The sequence below is a fragment of the Sinohyriopsis cumingii genome, chromosome 10 (assembly GCF_028554795.1).
Source record: "Sinohyriopsis cumingii isolate HCF-2022 chromosome 10, ASM2855479v2, whole genome shotgun sequence".
Lineage (NCBI taxonomy): Eukaryota > Metazoa > Mollusca > Bivalvia > Unionida > Unionidae > Sinohyriopsis > Sinohyriopsis cumingii.
This window is the reverse complement of record NC_142970.1, coordinates 61376967-61399869: the sequence shown is the minus strand read 5'-3', so window position 1 is coordinate 61399869 and position 22903 is coordinate 61376967. Positions and strand designations below refer to the sequence as shown.

The 22903-nt window shown below is 34.0% G+C and overlaps 1 protein-coding gene across 2 annotated transcripts in view; it reads right to left on the bottom strand.

The window, feature by feature from the left end:
- Window positions 1–22903, bottom strand: part of LOC149790231 (prolow-density lipoprotein receptor-related protein 1-like) — a 393476-nt gene that overhangs the window by 16284 nt on the left and 354289 nt on the right. For both annotated transcript variants that reach the window (XM_089972262.1, XM_089972261.1), the window contains exons 74-79: window positions 21123–21256; window positions 14623–14907; window positions 13398–13523; window positions 7755–7863; window positions 5892–6020; window positions 902–978 (exon numbers count right to left, since the gene is read on the bottom strand). In XM_089972262.1, coding sequence (XP_089828388.1) covers window positions 902–978; window positions 5892–6020; window positions 7755–7863; window positions 13398–13523; window positions 14623–14907; window positions 21123–21256 — 860 coding nt within the window. The remainder of the gene's footprint in view (window positions 1–901; window positions 979–5891; window positions 6021–7754; window positions 7864–13397; window positions 13524–14622; window positions 14908–21122; window positions 21257–22903) is intronic.

Here is a 22903-nt window from a genome sequence, read left to right as displayed (position 1 = left end):
ATTCAGGCTGTGTAGTCTTAAACTATTTGAGGGGTATTTTTACTGAGATTGGGACATGTAGTCTGCAAATGTCTTAGAAGGTTTAAACTGAGATGAGAACATGTAGTCTGAATATTTCTGGTTATTTAAGCTGAGATTTGGATACGTAATCTGGATATTTCTGCAGTTGTTTAAACTGAGAATAGGATACATAATCTATTGTCTAAACTGAGATTTGGATACATAATCTGTTGTTTAAACTGAGAATAGGATACATAATCTGTTGTCTAAACTGAGAATAGGATATATAATCTGTTTAAACTGAGAATAGGATACATAATCTGTTGTCTAAACTGAGAATAGGATACATAATCTACTGTTTAAACTGAGATTAGGACACTAAATCTGGATATTTCTGAGGATGTTTAAATTGAGATTTGGATATATAATCTGGTTATTTCTGAGACTATTTAAGCAGATATTAGGAATCATAATCTGGATATTTCTGAGGTCATTTAAACAGAGATCAGGACACATAATCTGGATATATCTCAGGATATTCAAACTAAGCTTAGTTCAGTTAGTCAGGAAACTTTCAACCCCAAAAATTGAACAAGCACTCATATGTAAAAGCTTTTGATCTTCTGTACCTTAACATTAAGTAAAATTAAACTCACAATGATTTGAGCATTATTTCATTTCTAAAATCTCTATGTATGCACAAAATTTCAGTGATTTAAATATGCTCCAAGATATTTTATTATAGGGTTTGACCTTTCTGTACTTGAATAGTTTCATGTCCATGGGACTGGATCTATGTAGTTTAATACTGGGTATGCACTACACACTAGCAGAAATAACTGTTTAAGGTATACAATGTAAGACATAAAATAAGAGAAATTTGATGAATTAAAGAGCTCACCACCGCCTGCTTGCTGGATTTCAATCAATTGCGGAAGAATTGTGGTACATCTAGATCCATGTGTGCCTTGTTTACATCTATTAAAAAAATTAAGTGCAAACTGATTAATGTAAATATGCACTAGACTATAATGGATCCCCACTCCTGAATTGTGTTATGCACAGCTGTATTAGCATTTAATGACGCTCGACACACCAATGGCCATAGTGTGCCAATTAAAAAATAAAGTTCTAAAAATGTACAAAAAAGGAAGAGTTGCACAAAAAGATGTCGAAAGATAAAACCTTCAAGATAAATATAAAAAGTTTTGTACTACAATGCAAAATATAACGGCAAAGATGTTAAAATTCTGCAAAATGTCATAAAGTACAATAAAAAAAATTTAAAAAAGAATTATTATAATAAATGGTTAAAATAAGTTTGTAAAAACTGTATTTCTTCAAAAAGACCAAGATTTTCTTCCATGGCACATCATCATAATTGAATTCACAGAAACAAGCTTCTGTCTTACAGGCTGGAAGTTGATACACTCGATAAGAATGACAGTGGATATGGGTAGTATGTGTATGCTGGTGACGGTCTGCTCTTCAGGAGGTATGCACAAAACAGGTATGTGTGTGAAATGTATTGGAAGACACTTCACAAGACATTCAAAGAAAAATACTGGTGGATAATGAAGCACATTGACTCAGCAGAATGCTGTGTATTGTCTGCAACCCAAACTTAATGTATAGTATATCAAATTTGCACAAAACTGGGTGTCTCACTTGTTAAATGTTAGAGAATTAAATTTTATAAAGATGTATTTATACATAGGTATGGGGTCTCTTAGTCCAAAAATCAATAACAACATACAGATGGGTGTGCTACTCAGAAAGTTCACTCACTGTCCATAAAATCAAATATTTAAATATTCATCTAACCTTTACATGTTAGAGATCATGGACACCTCTTATCAATGCACACAGATGCTGATACCTTGGATAGCGAATAATTTTCAGCACAACACAATTATTTTTTCACCAATTTTCTCTAACATAAAACTCAAGGTCATAAATCACATGAGATGCTTTTCAGTGACTTATTTTCTTTCACAAGAGTATTACTGCAATTAACAAAACTGAATAAAAGAATTTCTTTAATGCTATCTGAGAGACTGAAGTCACAACCACATCACTGTATGAAAAGTCTCTTACCGAGTTCACAGTGCTTCCATACATCTTGATGAAAAGTTACGTCCGTCATACTGATGATGTCATAATGAAGATGCAAAGTAAGAAATGATTTTGAAAACAAGTGGATGTTGCTGCCACCAAAGCAAAAATATAGTTTACACCTATCCCACATGACTGCATCCACCGACACCAAACCCACATGACTGCCTCCACAGACACTATAAATGACATCATTACCCTTATGATGTCATGAATATCTGCAATGTTGCTTTCTGTTTAAGTTTTAAAAAAAATTGCCTGTCATTAATAAATCTTGTTTAAAACAGTGATTATCTACTGTAAATTAAATTTTGTATCTTGTTTCTAAGGATTTAACAACTTTTGGAAAATCCATTGTATTTCTAAAGCTATACTGATACTGCTGATATTCCATGATGATATTCCATGATTTATTTGTACACACTGTCACTCTTGAGGAATAAAGAATAAAAAAATACCTATTAGTGATGTGTGCACTGCAGATGGTCACACTATGATTAAAATGAACTTGTGTAGGAAACCAAAGTTAGAAGATGGGTATTCTGTGGCCATGACTTCTCTTATGATAATAGGAAATGCTTGAAATCTAGCCCCATTAACGATGACAAGCAACACTCCATTTAAAGCTGAAAAGCTGATCGGCATGTTTTCAAAAAATGATGTGGACAAAATAAAATCCACTGAGGGCAAATCCAGGTCTATTACACAATGCTCGCATCAAATTCCATCAGAATATGTTGTATAATTTCCAAGCTATGAAGCATCAAAAGTAAAGACATGAAGCTGATTGTCATAGGTCATAACTCTCTACAAAATCATGCAGACAAGACAAAATCTAAAAAAGGTGCATCCAAGTCTATGAGACAATATTCTATCAAAATCATCAGAATATGTGTAACATTCTTGAGTTATATTAATTGCAAGTATGTGAAGACAAGAACTTGTTTGACAAGAGGTATTAACTAATTGGCAATATAAAAATGACAGAAGGCACATCTAGGCATATGACACAATGTCCATATTGACTGCATCAGAATAGGTTGAATGATTCTTTGGCTTTGCTGGTTACATGCAACATGCATGTGAAAATATGAAGTTTACTGTCAAGGGCCATAACTCTATCCACCATATATATGGCATGACAAAACCCATCAAAGGCAAATCTAGTTCTTGGAGACATTGTTAATACCAAATTGCATTAGAAAGTGTTCAACAGTTCCTACGCATTGACCATTAAGACATGCCATGTGAAAATATGAAGCAAATTATCAGGAGCCACAACTCCATCCGAAATTGATTTAGAGCTCTGAGATGATGTAACCATTACATTGCATCAGAATATTTAGATTGGTACCTGGGCTATGCTGGTTTCGAGGATCCGCTGTAGGAGAGAAAATGACATTAGCACTAGACCTGAAACAATTTACCCATTGAAAAGGCATAACAGAATGCAATCATCAAATCATGTACCAAATGGCATCAAATTATTTGCAAGAGCTGCAGACATTTCATGGCTAAAAGTGTAAATGGATGAAGAGATGGGCTGACAGAAAAGGTGATGACTAAAGGACTCACACATAATGTTGGACAGCCTGATAAGTGGTCACAATAGACATCTTGATGAGTGGTCATAATAGACATCCTGATGAGTGGTTATAATAGACATCCTGCTGAGTGGTTATAATAGAAATCCTAATGAGTGGTCATAATAGAAATTCTGATGAGTGGTCACAATAGACATCCTGATGAGTGGTCATAATAGACAGCCTTATGAGTGGTCATAATAGAAATCCTGATGAGTGGTCATAATAGACATCCTGATGAGTGGTCATAATAGAAATCCTGATGAGTGGTCATAACAGACATCCTGATGAGTGGTCATAATAGAAATCCTGATGAGTGGTCATAACAGACATCCTGATGAGTGGTTATAATAGAAATCCTGATGAGTGGTTATAATAGAAAACCTAATGAGTGGTCATAATAGAAATCCTGATGAGTGGTTATAATAGAAATCCTGACGAGTGGTTATAATAGACATCCTGATGAGTGATTATAATAGAAATCCTGATGAGTGGTTATAATAGAAAACCTAATGAGTGGTCATAATAGAAATCCTGATGATTGGTCATAATAGACAGCCTGATGAGTGGTTATAATAGAAAATCCTGATAAGTGGTTATAATAAGACATCCTGATGAGTGGTTATAATAGAAATCCTGATGAGTGGTTATAATAGACATCCTGATGAGTGGTTATAATAGAAATCCTGATGAGTGGTCATAATAGACATCCTGATGAGTGTTTATAATAGAAATCCTGATGATTGGTCATAATAGACATCCTGATAAGTGGTTATAATAAGACATCCTGATGAGTGGTTATAATAGAAATCCTGATGAGTGGTTATAATAGACATCGTGATGAGTGTTTATAATAGAAATCCTGATGATTGGTCATAATAGACATCCTGATGAGTGGTTATCATTGACATCCTGATGAGTGGTTATAATAGATATCCTGATGAGTGGTTATACTAGACATCCTGATGAGTGGTTATAATAGAAATCCTGATGATTGGTCATAATAGACAGCCTGATGAGTGGTTATAATAGACATCCTGATGAGTGGTTATAACAGAAATCCTGATGAGTGGTTATAATAGAAATCCTGATGAGTGGTTTTAATAGACATCCTGAGGTGGGTTCATAACAAATATCCTGATCATGGGTCATAATAGTTCATCATATGCAATGATGTGGAACTGGAAATCCTACCCATGAGATCTGGCGTGTGGATACATAATATCAAACTAGACCTGTCTGCAAAGGCTTAGAAATTATTCCCTACTGACCAATGAAATGATGTTTCTGCCAAACCAACATTTACATTTTACTCTGCCATGACACTGAATACATAATCCTTGTAAAACTAATTTTTTATGAAGGATATAAAGATCAGTAGTGAAAAGTCAATGTTGGTCTACCCAGACTCACTGAGAAACACAATAATAACACAAGTGATCTGTATGGAACAGTGTACATTTTTGGATGGAATTACTATCACACAGATTTCTGCTTACAGCGACTGAGGTGCACGCCCCTCCCGATGTGAAAAAGGAATGTCAGATGCTTCACTTCAAAATAAAAATAATTTATATATCTATCCAACAATTTATTTTAAGCACTAAACCCCAATGTCGAGAAAAGACTGGAAAGACACAATATCTTAATGCCTAGAGTTTCCTATTTGGCATTTCAGTAGCTTGCCATGGTTTCAACCAGGCATGATCCTCATATGCCATTTGTTTCAACATCTTTCTTGAATTTTCTCAGGCGACTCAGGACACTATGCTGATGTGACATCTGATTGGACAATGTTCATTTGCATGTGACATCTGATTGGACAATATTCATTTGCATGTGACATCTGATTGGACAATATTCATCTGCATGTGACATCTGATTAGACAATATTCATTTGCATGTGACATCAGACTGGACAATATTCATTTGCATGTAAAGTTTGACTGGACCATATTCATTTGCATGTGATTTTTGATTAGACCACATTCATTTGCATGTCAAATTTGATTGGACAATATTTATTTGCATATGAAATCTGATCTGAAAATATTTGTTTGCATGTGACATCTGAATGGACAATATTCATTTGAAAGTAAAATAATCCGAGTTCTTTCTCTACCTTCAAGGTTCTGATATTCTCACTATTATCATAAATGTTTTTTTTCCTTCTGTTGCTAAAAATAAACTTACATGCACTCCTGGCATTCTGGTACAAAGGTCTCTTTATTCACTGTACAATTGACACACTCTCCTCCATTAAGGCAGTAAGTACGGCACACAGAGACATTACAGAACTGACTCTCATATAGACGATCACAGCTGAAACAGAAAAATTTACATTTTGGTATCTAGATTTCTTCTTATATCTGACATAACATGGTGCCTGTTCAATTCAAGAATACACTGGCAAAGTCTACCTAAATCCGAGACTGACAGATAATGAATAAAGGATCCGAATAAATATAATTTTTGCAGGATAATAAATTTTATTATATTTAGTAATGAGGGACTCTTTCCTGCCCATGACTTATAAGCCTGAGGGTGAATTTATTATCCAACATCAATGTACATGTATATTGGATTATATGAATTTACATTCCTGGGTGAGTTTTAAACAAAATGACACCCATACTACTTTGCTTTTTCCCATGCCTGGCTTGGCTGTCCATGGCATTGTGATGATTATGATGTGTGATGCAGGCTCACAAAATGCTGATCCTCAGATAGGTTTTGGCGATTTCCCTATTCCACTGCAAGCATGTGATGGATTCTATTAGTCAAACCAGTGAACCATACTATGATGTATCAATGTGGGTTGGTGTGTTTATAAAATTCCAATTGTTCTTAATGGACCAAGTTTTCTCAATCTGATTGGATGTATAGGGTCACATGATACTGATCTGGAATGTTTTACACATATGTAAATTCTGCAGATTACTTTTGGTTCCCTGTTTCTATGTCATTTTACGTTAAGTTTCATCTATACCAATGCCTTATACAATAACAACAAACGAGTTGAATGTTTTATCGATAAAATAAGATGAAATCACAGGCAACACGAAGTCACCTTATCTGTTTTATAAACTGAATTTATGGTACAGGTAAGGTGATTTTGTGTTGTCTGAGATTTCACCATACTTTATCAATAAAATGTCAGACTCATGTGATAATAATAACAATCCCTCCCCCATCCACCCACCACACTGATTTCTGATCAAAATGTACAACCCAGATTAGAACTGTCAATTAGAAGTTACACCAACCCCAACCATAAGCTTTACTAATGAGGGCATTTATTTAACTAATGATAAGTGCATACTGCAACTATATTCCAAATCTGAGAAGAGTTAGATAAAATTGTATTAAAATAAAAATAAATAAATAACTTTAACAAGGTCGCTACATCAAGATTCTGCCAAGGAGGGTTCTACGATGTTATTTACATATACATGGCTACAGCTATTTTCTTACACTTTTTGTTTACTCCAGCTAACTCTCAATCCACATTTTCCTGCTATCACTTGAACCACTAAAAGCCATTCTACTAGTTTTGAAACAACATAATGACACTAAATTCTTATGACTTAACAAAAATGTGAAATAAATTTATACCGTTCTAACAGTGAAAAACGTATTTTGCACTAAATCTGAGCCATTCTGCTAATGAAAATATCTTAAACGTATTTTGTATATTGCAATGCCATCCATCTGTCTTTAACTCTTTTTTGCTCTTTTAATTATCAGTCTGTAGTCCACCACATTTGGTACAATACAAAATTGGCAAAAATCTGCAAGATGGATAAAAAAAATTTTAAGAAAGTGGTCAAGGGTAAATGAAATGGTGACTGCAATTACAGAAGTGTTTTGAGTTTTTTAATGTGGAATTTACATAGTCACAACTGGACAGTGCAGAATATCTGTCACAGATGTCAGGTAATGATTCCTGGGTCACAGTCTAGAAACTAGCGTGGGGCAGGGCGTTAGTGAAAACTGTCGGGACTTGTTACGACAAGCTTTCACAGAGTATTTTTCTTTAAAAATGTAGCAACATACATGCATTTTGTATTCTTCTCTGTGGAACAATTTCCATGGATGCACACACAGGTTTCACATCTGCTCCCATTAAAGTAAGGTGAGCACCTGCATACCAGTTTTTGATTCTCTGTAAACGATAGTGGGAGTTAATTAGTAATTAGAGTTAATTAGTATAGAAAACAGACAAAAAATTACTTACATGGGCTTATGTAACTTGTGCAGCTTAAAAGGAAAATGCTTAAAATAAATTCACGGTAATATTACACTTCCAAAGTTATAAATAGTACTTGCATATTAACACTTACATATCAACATTGAAATGTTCACACTTGAATATTAACACTGGATTAATAACACTTGTACATTGACAGGGGAATATTGGAATGTCAACACTTGTATATCAACACTGAAATGATTACACTTGTTTATTGATGTTGGAATGTTTAAACTTGTATATTAACACTGGAATATCAACACATATATTAACACTGGAATAGCAACACTTGTATATTAACAATGGAATATCAACACTTGTATATTAACACTGGAATATCAACACATGCATATTAACACTGGAATATCAACATTTGTATACAAACACTGTAATGCTTACACCTGTATATCAACACTGGAATGTACATACTTGTATATTAACATTGGAATATCAACACTTGTATGCTAACACTGGAATGTTTACACTTGCATATTAACAGTGGAATATTAACATTTTTATATTAACCTTGGAATGTTAACACTGTATATTCACATTGGAATATCAACAATTTTATATAAATACTGGAAAGTTTACACCTGTATATGAACATTGGAATGTTCACGCTTGTATCCTAACACTGGAATCATGGTTCTCATGCTTTTCTAAAGATAAATTTCCAGGTCATTTCCAGCGGATTTTCAGGATGAAATTAATTTTTTCAAAGTTCACATATGACCATTACTGAATGGAAATAAAGAACATTTTAGATTATAAAACATAATAATTTCTAAATCTAAAGATATTTCTCTTTCAAGACTCACCAAAACATCGAAGTCAGAAAAGATGATCATGTACAAAACCACAAAATGTCTCACACAAAACAAGTTTGATTTTATTCCTATAAATTGGCATGTAAAGTCATTTAAATGTATAGAATAAAAATTTTAACTTTATTCTGCTGACTACATTATGTTGCTAATTAGGAACAACATAATGAACATAAATTAGTTTTGTTTCCTTTCAAACCTATAATTCTAAAGAATTCTAAAGCAATATATAAATGCATCTTATAGAAAGTAAACATTTCCCATTACAAAATATAGATAAAAAAGCCCAATAAACACAAACAATTAGAATCATGTCTTGCAATGAAAAGAGTTTAGCCCTGGATTTATCTGTGCCAATATAATCCCAAAGATTTTTCAAACAACCTAATCTCCTGAAGACAATCTGGTAAAAAAATCCATAATTTAAAAAACATTTTCAAAAGGGTTGATTTAAATTTTGACAAAAGACCTTCAAAATTATATACTGTTGTATAAACAAGGACTGAATTTTCTGTTAAATAAACTTGTCCTCTTGTAATTCATTAAACCGGTCCCCAAACCTGTATTGACACAGAGCCTCATATTGTTTTTAATATATAATACAAGGGACGACAATTTCTCATTTCAGCTCTGAGACTCAACAATTTGGACTACAAATTCGTCTTAAAATGAATAGCTGTCAATTTTCTAATCCAGGTTTTCTTCCAAATATTCCCACCACATTTTTCTTATTTGGACACTGCGTGTGGGGTCACTGCAATTGCATATTGAAAATCTGGAATTTGCTGCCACCGTGCGGTAGCGAGATATGGTAGTCACTTACCAGCAGGCCTAGAAAATTTAAATGCTATATCGACTTATACCTGTATGGAATCGATAGGAAAATTATTTATTTTCTCATAAATGGCAAGTATTATAATCGTTAGGTCTTTAATCCGCTGATGGACTAGAGAAACTAAGGCATAGATGAAACCTGACCCTGTACTTGCCAATTGCATTACTAGTCACATGACTTCACAAATCTCAAACGACGACATGGGAAGTCCTTTTTAATGTTGTTGTACAGAAATTTAGTTATATTAAATGAAAGTCATATACTTTTTGTAAAAACCAGCAATCTGGCCAGTCTAATTTATTAAGCAGAGAGCACATGTCAATGTGGTAGTCACATGATACAACAAAACTCCAGAAGTTGTTCTCAGAATATATAAATATGGACAATTTTGTGCTCTTTCGTTTTTGTACTTTTTTACAACCAGTATACGACTTTCATTTAATATTTTATTTTCTCCACAACATTTGCAAATGTGGGATGTTATATTTGTGTACTCATGCAATTAGCAATGCAAATCGTGAGTACCAGGTCATATATCATCAACGCCGTAGTTTTATATTGTCTATCAGCAAATTAAAAACATAATGATTATAATAGTCAAAATTTCTGAGAAAAAGAGGTAATTTTCATAACGATTTCATGTATGTATCACTCGATCTAACAACATTTAAAGTTTGCTAGGCCACTTGGTAAGCGGCTACATGTTCCACCACCATGTTGACCTCTTGTGATGCTAGACTGGTTTTCATGCCTTCCATGTAAGGAAAGCTATGGATATCGAGCTGACTTTGAAAATAAAAGTCTACTAGATGAATCTAATCCACTGAACGTTTGGATTTATTCAGCATATATGTTTATTGCAAGCACCAAAATGATCCATACTGCAACCCTCTGAATATTCTGGTTAGAACTCGATAAATTTAACTTGCGATCAGTTTAGTTATGACTCAATGACGTGATTGTTTCAGGTGTCAAGTGATGGTGGAAAATTCCTAGGTTTTTTCCTGACTTTGTCAATATTTGTGAAATTCAAAGACTTTTCACGGTCAGGGAAAAAAATTATCATTTCTCCTGACTTTTTCCAGATTTCCCCATAGCGTGGGAACCTTGTGGAATATCATCACTTGTACGCTAACACTGGAATGTTTGCACTTGTTTCTTAACATTGGAATATTAATAGTTGTATATTAACACTGGAATGTTTACTCAAGTACAATCTCTACTCACTTATAAGATGAGGCCAACTGCAAACTGCACAGACCCAGATCTGCCATTGCAAAATGTGCTGGCAGATCTGGTTTTGTGCAGTTTGATAGGATTAATCAGTAGAATAAATTAACACAGACCCTGATCTGCAGGCACAATATGCTATGGTACGAGTTGTTGTTGTTGTTGTTGTAGGGTTTAATGCCATTTTTCAGCACACGATACGCTATACATGGCAGCCAGTATTAATGGTGGAGGAAGAACCCGGGAAAACCCCGGAAACAACCACTGACCCACGAGAAGCTACTGGCAAGCTTTCACAGATACCCACATTGGCTGAATCCGAGACTCGAACCCACGCAGACAGAGGTTATGGTACGAGTACATATGGTATATTAACAATTGTATCAGGGCTTGTGTTTTGTCAATTCAGCACCTTGTAGTGTGGAGGATAGTTATTTACTCTCCTCAAATATTTACATTAACGTGTAAGGCACATCACTGTTTATGGCACATGATGTCATACATTAAAACTGCAGAACCTGTAAATAACTTCAGTATTTGCCAAAGGCAGCTGCTGTGAAATCTGTTAACAAAATATGCTCAGAAAACATCTTGAGATCTTTGTTTTGAACAATAAGATTGGGAAGAGTAATGGATTGCCCTCGTGAAAGAAATTTATGCAACAAGCAATCTAGCTCCTCAAAACACATGCCCAGTTGTATATTACCACTTGAATATTAACATTTTTGTAAATGGATCATTATTTCTAGTAATCTTAAGAAGTCTTTATACTCCTGGGTTTCTTCTAGCTATAAAATCAAAGCACCACTTACTATGACTGATGAACTGAATGACACGTACATTTTATAACTACCATTTTTCTTTATTTGCTAGGCACTTACACTGTGAACTCGATTCATAATAAGTCTCGATGATCTTAGTTTCAAATTTGTAAAGAACTGTTTGCTCTCATTGGGACAATACAAAAATCTGTCAGCATTATATCTGACATGACAACAATAAAAAAAATCTTTCAGCATTATATCTGATACGAATCATGTGACACAGGAAGTAGGAAAATCTGACATAAGGGATCATATGTTTAATCAGTGGTATCAATTGTGCGACTAAGTATTAACATATTCTATTTTATTTGGTATCAATCATGTGACACATTATGACATATTCTATAAATTAGGTATCAATCACATGACAAAGTACTAACATATTCTATCATATCTGTTATCTATGATGTGGCACAGTATGATAGATTCCATCATATTGGCATCAATCATGTGACACAGTATTAACATATCTTATCAGTTTGGAATAGGAAAATCCAAGATAAGGATCATATATTTCATCAGTCACATCAATCATGTGACACAGTATTAACATATTAACAGTGACAGGAACAGGAAAATCCAACACAATGGGTAATAGATGTAATCTAAGGCAATTTACCCATATAAGCCATCTACACTCCCTAAGTTGGATCCAACTGTAGAAACTGCACAGACCCAGGTCTGCTGTCACATATTGTGATGGCAGATTTGGGTCTATACTGTTTGACAAGATTAACAAGCACAACAAATAACACAGACCCTGATCTGCCGATGCATTATGTGATGGCAGATCCGAGTCTATATCTGCAGTTGGACGAAACAAATATGTAGATATATACTGTATTGTCCCCCCCATCTATGATCAGTAGTGCTGAAAAGATCCATTAAAAAATATTTGATCTTTAGATGTGTAAGATTCTTGTGTTTAAAACAGATCAAGTTCTCTGGTTAAAGTGACTGAAAAATTACAGATGATATTAGGTAATGGATATCTTGATATAAAACATGTGCTAATGACTGATGAAAAACCATCTCATAACCTCTTCTGGTTTACCTATTGCTTGTGTTCATCTATTCTTCCAGTACTGTATTTGCCATCCTATAAGTCGATACTTTTTGACTTGAAAGTCAGGTCTTCGTCTATTTCCAAATCAACTTATATATAGATAATGTCATTGAAATTGCATTGACTTATGTATGGATTACGGTACCAGGTTTGCTATTAAAATTGCTCTACAATTGGCATAATCAAAAACAGGTCACATAGACATACCAATTCTCGTTCAATTACTATGTCAAAAAATTGTTAAAACCTATGACTGCTTTTATACAAGTTTTGTTATTATCTAGTTTGCATTCTGCATGTATTTTCTTATTTCTCAAACATGAAATAAAAGAAAACAATTACCAGTAAAAAAAACTCACTGGGCTGCATAGCACACTTATGGTATATATAGCATATTGTACTAATTCAAAGCATATTGTTTGTTCCTAAAAAAAGATTTGAAATAATTTTGTTTTATTCATCCTTTTTAACAATACCTTATTTGTCCTGGTCACATTTTAGCCACTGTCTATTGATATTTGATCTTCCAGTATACTGTTTAACACACGTGAGCAATTACTGGTATAGCTTTTTCATTGATATCATTGAGCCTACAAAGGGATATAATCCATATTAACAATAGTTGTCACATGACAGGCTCTCACAAAATCCACAAAAATCCTTACCTATTGCACATGTTCCTCCATTCTCACAGTAACTGTCACACGATAGGCTCTCACACAGACTCCCCGTAAATCCTTTTGGACATGTACATATTCCTGGTGTTATTGTATTGTGATGATCACATATTCCTGAAATAGTTGAAAAACTGTGAATTAACAAAGTATCATATGCTTAAAGTTGATTCCAGGAGACAAAATACATACATATTTTATTCACATACATGTATGCAAAAAACAAAAAGGTATATGTTACAATGGTGATGAATTTACATAGTAACGCATGCATTACATGTAACACAAAAGGTGTATGTTACAATGGTGATGAATTTACATAGTAACACATGCATTACATGTAACACAAAAGTTATGTTACAATGGTGATGAATTTACATAGTAACACATGCATTACATGTAACACAAAAGTTATATGTTACAATGGTGATGAATTTACATAGTAACACATACATTACATTAACACAAAAGTTTTATGTTATAATTGTGATGAATTTACAAACATGTTACACATGCCTTACACATAATACAAAAGGCATAGGTTACAATGATGATGAATTTTCAAAAATAACAAATGGGCTACACTGACTATGGCATTTCACCTTCATACTGTGCAACGTTGTATCCCACATGGCCACAAACTGTGCATTGTTTGTATCCCACATAACCACCCCCCCCTTTGAAAAAATGTAAAGCAAAGTTTTATCATATAATTTTAACAGACAGTGTGATCACAATATAAGCCTAATATGATTAGTGCTACTAACAGACATTGCAATCAACATACAAGCTAACACAGACATTGCTATCAACACACAATGCTAACACAGACATTGCTATCAACACACACTGCTAGCACAGATAATGCTATCAAAATAGACTGCTAACACAGACATTGCTATCACCATGTGTTAATATTAATACCAACATGTTAACATTGACACTGTTACATGTAGTGAATTGTATTATAGATTACACAGAGTTGATCTCAGATATCAAAATGGTTTCACCAGAGAGAAGACAGATGAAAATATAATTTATGATTGGTATGCCAGACAGAGAGATAGAGGGAGAAATGAAATTTTTGACAGGACAGGATAGGATGGACAGACATTACCCAAACTAAATGCCCTATCCATTGAAGTATAATACTGATCCTGGAACATTGAGATAAAGAGATTGAGAAGGATAAAAGGAGGCAAATAGATTCTTTTACCTCCATTCTGACATAAGTTTCCTGGCTTTGTGCAGTCCTTGTCAGCTTCATCACAACGAGTTCCTTTGAAACCAATTGGACACGCACAAGTCAAATTTTCTGAACCCTTTGAACAAGTACCCCCATTGAGGCAGTAATCATCACAACTGAGACTCTCACAGTAGTCACTGGGACTGTATCCTGGGCGGCATTTACACCTGGGAGTATTTTTGCTATCAAGGGTACATATTCCTCCATTCCGGCATGGATGAATGTTACTCTGGGAACAACCTTCACATTGATGCCCTGTTATACATAAGAGCAGTATCAATAAAAGCAATAATCCAGTTGAACATGAAATCTAAAAATGAAAAGTAATACAAATTTGTATTATATCTGAATACATATGCTTTCTAAAAGAACAAGATTGTGTAACACCTTGTTTGTCCATCTGGTTATTCATCCATATGTTACCACACGTCCTACTAAAGCAATGGGTGAAAATTTCCAAAACTTTGTCATAATGTAGCCTTTTGGTAATCATCTACCAAAAGGATCATCTTGTATTTGAATCCCACCCCTGCGGTCACTAACTGGGGTGAAATGGAAGTCAAAGGTCAAACACAAAAATGTCAATTACATTTTCAAATACTGTGTGACTCCACTATAGCATGATAGTTGGGGTCCATAAAACATGACTGTGTTATGTACCAGACCATGCTATAACCAATCAAGTCTGTGAACTAAAGAAAATGATACATACACCCCAAAAATGGTGGGGTATAATAAAAGCGGGCACAAAAGCATGTGCTTCATTGGCACAATTACCATCTTAAATCACTACATGTTAAATATCAAATTGTCCCACATTAAAGAACTACTTAAAACATTTAATATTTCTGTGTATATGAAATCTGTAACATAAGCATATATAGGTACGTACACGTTCTCATCAGTTGAATCTGTTTTTATCCATAATAGTAATTCCATAAAAAATGTGCATAAAGCTGCATAATTTCCAGAAATATAAAAATTATTAAATTTTTTTTTTTGCAATGTCCATTTGAATCCATTTAACTTCTTTGCTTATGCATTGAACAAATTTATGAAATGGGTGTTTGTTTCCTTATTCTCGCAACATTCATATTTGCAGGACATGTCCAAAGGGTCTGCTTTCTGATTGACAATACAATGCTTACTTCTGATGTGAAGAGTTTCTAAAAGAAACATGTATTTAGGCTTCAATATAGTGCATGTACTTCTACTGAAAACGGTTGAAGGTATTCACCCTGTAATACCCTGGCACCAATAATTCAACAGGTGTGTGTACATGTAAACTGCTTGAACCAAGTTGGGAGTAAACCATTCAACTGTGTGGGTGCAGAGTGAGTTCCTTAAAACAATTGTTGAGTCACTCTCTAAAGGGCAGAGGAAAAAAATATAAACACAGTATTCATTGATAGATTTGTTTTATAACAACGATTTTATCTCACTGCAGAGCAGCAGAGAGTAGAATGTTTTATTTATATTAGCCAATCTCTCCACCCAAATTGCATAAATGGTTTTGTTCCACCCACACACTGGAGGAGTTTCCTGTGTATATGTGAATGATTTGAAGCCAGAAAATAAAAGAGGTTAAGATGATTGGGGAGGGGGTTGTTTACATTTGTGTGTCAATGACCAAAACTGCTGACATTTTGGTCTATAAGATGACTTTAGTGGGTATTTATGACAAATAATTAAACAAGCATCAATAAAAATCGATTGTTTTTCGCAAAAAATATTAGATAAATTAACTGATTTATAAATTCGGTTATGAAGCTTGTTTTAGACCACCATATTATGTGCTGGACTTATGAACACTAAATCTCAAAGCTAATTGCATTTGTTTAACTCTGGAGGCTTCAAGCTTCTTGTTTCAGTATCCCATTATCCATTGTAAATACTCACTAATTAGTGCTGTGGACCCTATTTATTTCAACAACTACTGCAAGAATAATTGTTAAGGAAGAATGGGGTCACTTTTATAGGATGTGCAGAATAGTACACCTCTCCCTCGTTAACTCATGCACAATGGGGTCCAAATGCAGACTGCACTATAAGCGAGGGTGCAAGTTATAGAGGGACCGCCATAGCAAAATGAAATGATACCATCTTCGCTGGACATCGAGAAAACTGTAAAGGGGGGAGCGAACTGGTCGTTTTAAAATTGCATTGGAAATACTTGTCAATATCATGCTTTTTCTAACTTATTCATTTTTATGTAAACATGACCTTTATTTTCAAGATGCCCAACTGCTAAGAGATTGCATATCAACTGGTTTAAACAGCTGTCATGTGTATGTGAAAACACTGTGTATTACATCACTGCTTTATATTGTTCTTGAGTAATCTGGTTCCCTGATCCTTTTGCTCCCTGCTTTGTTCTCTACTATAGTGGAATGCAACACAAAAAGCATACCTATCAGGGAACCAGAATAGTAATTAATTCAAATTCACAATAAAAACAAGATTCCTTTTATTAAAAAAGAAACAGATCATACAGTTTGTAAAACAGCCGTCATTGTCAAAAGTCAATTTTTCTTTTGTTCTATTAGTAAAATATTAATGCCATGATTTCAATGCAAGCAATAGTGGAACTTCTCATCTGTGAGGAAGAGAGCCAATTCGATAATTACAAATTAAACTTAAGCTGTGAAACTAACTTCTCATTGACAAAATGTATCTGTGAAACAAAATTTTATGTTGTCAAGTATTCATTTTGTTTGATTGTCTTGCTATCTTAGAGTATGCTAAATTAAGATAGTTTAATTAGATTACATGCACCAAAATAAAAATTTGTTGTTGTTGATGTTGTTGTTGTTGTGCGGTTTAACACCATTTTTCAGCACACGATAGGCTATAAATGGCGTCCAGTATTAATGGTGGAGGAAGGACCCGGGAAAACCCTGGAAAGAACCACTGACCCACAAGAAGCTACCGGCTAAAAATTTGTAACAGTGTTTGAATGATCACTTGAAATGAGTTGACCTGCCACTCCAGCAGGGCTGCTAGCTCTCAAGGCAGGTTGGATCTGTACGCCTTTTAACTTTTCATTCATTCCACCCCTTTTATTTAATACAAAAGACTAATTAACATGGTAATACAAGGAGATCAGTTTTAAATTCAGTGCAACAATACAACATATACTTATGCAAATCAGGTATCAAAACACTGTCAGCACTTAATTAGCTTCTCACAGAAACGCTCACGGACATAGCTGTTATGGTAATAGACACATTTCATATTTGAATACAACAGGGCAGATTGTATTAATGTTCATTAGACTTAATCCAAACAAAAAGATATAACTAAAACAAGCATTTCGCTTAATAAAAAATTTATTTTGATTTATTTATTACAGTGCTGCCTCAAGTAGGCATTAGTGACATTTTCATGGACCAAAATTTCATTGTGCACTGTTATTTACAGTGCACCAAGAATGCGGTTTGCAAAGAAATTCTAACAAAATAAATGACTACTTATTAAAAGATGATAATTTCATAATGTTGATTCAAATTTCCAGGTCATATCAATCTTTTTTGATGACAGAACGAGTGATATCTCATGGTTTCAGTTCCCAATTTTGATCATAATTTTACTGATGTTCAACAAATATGGGCCAAATGTTTTAGACTTTCTAGTTAAAGTGAGATCCAGGACTGACCCAGCATTATAAGTAGGTTTGCGAGTTATCAGGGTGCGAGTTATCGAGGGAGTAGTGAATTACTGGTCAACTCATTGTATGACTGATAACACCAAAAAGCCATGAATGCAAGTTGGTGGCTTTCTCATTTTTGGGGGGCAGAGGGTATTTTATTTTACATATCACTGCCCCATAATTTTAACAACCTAGTGAGATTAACATTGATCATTAACAATTATTAAAATTAATTTATTTTCAATTCGGATGAGAACCTTTTCTTTCCTTTGAGCAAAACCTGTACACAGAATGTATCAAAGAAAAATGGAAAAGACTTACTGGCTTCTCTTGTTCATAGTTCTGTAATAACAACATCAACACCAATCAGCTTTTTAATGAGCTGACTTCTTTCAAAACTAAGTTGAGATGAAAGAGCAGTGATCAACTATAGACACATTTGAAATGAATATATACTACACACTTTTTCATAGCCAGAAAGATGCAATTATGTGAGAATTTTTGTCAAGAATGCATCATATCTTGCCAAATTATTAAATCACACTCCTGCTTGTTGTAAAGAAACTAGTGAATTTAGTGTTAAATCTTGTGAGCCATGCGACGATCATGTTACATCTAAATTCATATACTATGATCTCTTCCCAAAATGATAGTTAACCTTTTACATTTTAGTTTTCTTACTTTAAAAAAAAATAAAAAATTCACAAATGAACAAATATGCTAAGTTTTGGGAGCCATGAACCAATTGTGTTATATCTGAATTCATGCTACAATGAAACATACCATAGTGGAATTACACTGTTTATTCTTACCCAGCATGCAAGCAGTAAAACATGAATGAGATGTGCAACAGAAAAATATCAGTTTCTCTACCATCTTATTACAACAGACTGAAAAATACTGATATACGAAGACATCTACAAATATTTCATACAGTCTGTTCTTCAAAACCAAAGAACAAGTACAAATAAAATACAATAATAATTGTTTCAACTGGCACTATGTGCTTCTATATAACTGTTTTATACATAGAGGAGCTGGCCCCAAATTGCCTGTGTAATAGAAAATTGAGATGAAGCTCAAAGTCAAACACTGTGACAGATTATATACAACTTGGATTTGTCTTTAAAAAACCACTGAATTTCTACAACTTAATGACAATTACACAAAATTTGTAAGCATTCACACAAATGTTGGCAACTTTTCAAGATCTTTGGAATGTTCAAGGATTACTATTAAATCAATCATTTACTATTAAATCAACACATATCTATTTATTTCTTTTCACATCACTGATGATGTCTTTGATATGGTCAATCCATATTTCTGTACTGCATACCTATGCTGAAATTAACAAGGTATTTTTTAATGAAATCCGCGCATGCATACTTCGACACAGATTAATCAAACTCTGGCAAATTCCAAAGTGCTTTGAATCCCCTGTCAAAAGTTAACACAAGAATTGCTTACAATGGTATATTTCACATGCTACACGAAGACATATTCCAAGCACCCAGCAAAAGGACAGCTAAGCGTTGTTTATGGAGCTATAACTGCATTGTTTTTCCTCCTAGTTTTGCAATGATCTTGATGTCCTAGTCATTAAACATGAGGCTCAGCACTCTTTTGTCAGTGTATATTGAAACATGCTGATATACCGATCTATTTCTCTTTCTTCCAATGCATATCAAATTACAGACATTTTTAACCTTTAAAATATGCGAGTTATGGATGATCAATAAAACTGCCATGGGATTGTTCAAGGTGCAATACTGGTGAATATGAGATTTTCACGTAGGTCTCTAAACAGCAATTTCACTTAGAGAGCTGTCAGCTGGTTAACAGCCCCTACCTAAACACCAGAAATTCAACAAAGGCATACAAGAGCATGAATATAAATATGCACATTACAAATGTGAAGGAAAACTAAACAAAAATCCTTGGGGAAATAAAAAGTATAAATGGCTAAGAAAAGAATGTCATGTTGTATATTCTCTGCATTGATTCAAGTATTCCCTCAAAATAACATTATTCATTTGTTAAGGCTGAGCATGTTGCCTTATAGCGAGACCAGTTCATCATCCATAACATTTTATTACTAGCTAATGAAATGGGCCCCATGACGTTACTCACTTTATAACAGGAACTGAGTTATAACTAAAGACCTTATAACAGAAGCCAGGTTGTAATAAAGGGCATTATAACAGGTCCAGTTATAGTGAATGACCTTATAACAAAAAACTGTGCTATAATTAAGGTCATTATAACAGGACCAGTTATAGTGAATGGCCTTATAACAAAAACTGTGTTATAATTAAGGTCATTATAACAGGACCAGTTATAGTGAATGGCCTTATAACAAAAACTGTGTTATAATTAAGGTCATTATAACAGGTCCAGTTATAGTGAATGGCCTTATAACAAAAACTGTGTTAAAATAAAGGTCATTATAACAGGACCAGTTATAGTGAATGGCCTTGTAACAAAAACTGGGTTATAATAAAGGTCATTATAACAGGACCAGTTATAGTGAATGGCCTTATAACAAAAACTGGGTTATAATAAAGGGCATTATAACAGGTCCAGTTATAGTGAATGGTCTTGTAACAAAAACAGTTATAATAAAGGGCCTTATAACAGGAACCACTTTATAATGAAGAGCCTTATAACAGGAACCATGTTATAATGAAGGGTCTTATAGTGAGGTACTATACAAGAGATATCTGAGTGCACAGATCAAAGAAACTTTGGCAGTATCAGTACAAATTTACTATGGAATACTAGTGGGGGAAAATCCTATAATAGAATTTCATATACTTACCAATATAACCCAATGGACATGTACACTGCCTGGTCATCCCTACAATTGAACAGTTTCCTCCATTGTAACAGTAATTTTGGCAGTACTCTTGATTCACAATTTCACATCTTAATCCTTTGTGTGTTGGTGGGCACCTGACATAAGACAAACCATATTGTATTCCTTTATATAGGTCTTTTGATGTGGCAGTCAAATGAATAGCAGATTCTGGTAAAATTAACTCTAATCCTGTCATTCTCAATGCATACTGTGACAGGGGAAATAACTGTGCTACACATACTTACACAGACCAGACCAGACAAAATCATGCACCTCATTGGCTGCTTAGTGGACTGTTGGCCAAACATTCAGCCTAACATAGTAACTGTTATGTTTTAAAACTTTCTGTACTGCTGACAAACCAATGAGCTTAATACAGGTAATGTTATGTATACAAATCATGAATGGTGTACAGAAATGAACAAACTGCACAAATACTCAAAAATGCTTTCCTTAACATCTAAATCTCTTACAACTAGAATGTTTCAGTTAAATTTCAGTGGTATCTTATCAAGTAAACAATCATTTTTGTTGTCAGTGTCAATCTGAAGTTTCTCCACTATGAGAGCACCTCCATATTAATATACTTGTACTTTTTCACTTCACATGATATTTCAAGTTTTGTTACACATGTCAATGGGGATAAGTGTAGCTGAATTGGAGTAATATATTTTCTAGAAACACTGGCATAGGTTTATTAATTAATAGATTCCCAGCATAATGCAGTTCTTCACTTTTTCTCATTATCTACTTTATTCAGGATCCACTTTTTCCTCAGGATCAATGTTTTCTCACAATCCACTTAGTTAAGTAAAGTTTAAACTGGTTAGTGCATAGGTGTGTGCAGCAAAAAGAAATTTCAAATTTTATTTTAAAAAATTAAGAGAAAAAAATGCACCATGTCAATATTAGACATGTCCTAACACTGATATGTCTGACCTTGTACATAGGACAAGTCACTTTCTAAAATAATCAAGTTTGATCAGGTGGAACCTACATTGTGCCAGAGGCAACACAGATAATGATCTGAAAATTTGAACTTGGAAAAAATATTACAGTCAAACCCACTTATCTCAACCTTGGTTATCTCGAGAACCTATGTCTGTCAAGCATTTGGGTCTAGTCCTGAAAAATCCTTTTTTTTTCACGCTAATTTTTCCCTGCTTATCTCCACCCTTGTTAAGTCAATCGATAACCCCATTATATTGGGCATACGTTTCTGTACATAAGTAACATATGGACCTGCTTAATTCGATGAAATGCAACTTTTACAGTCCACCTCTGAGAAATTTTACAAGAAATTATCTGGTGTTTCTGCTATCACTAGTACCTCATATCTGCAAGGATGGAAAAAGTCTGTACAAGACCATATTTTACCGGTACAAATGCTAATCAACCAATCTCATCAATGCATGGTTTATGACTTGCATAGTGTAGAGAAAATTATCTTGTACATAATAATAATAATAATAAGGAAATTTAATGACTTCGTCTCTGACCTTTACAGAAGCTGTGTTCAAAATGGACATTATCACATGTCAACACCATGACAATATAGTTTGTCCTACACAGCATCGCGAGTTTGATCTTGTCTGCAACTTGGAAAATTATCAGTTAATATCATTAAATTTAGCTAAAAATATCTAATTTGTTTTACACAATTTATTAAAATGAATTTTGTAATAGTTAAAGTGTTTCCATGCTTGGTGCGAGTGTAAGCCTTCAAGTGCAGCATGGCTAAA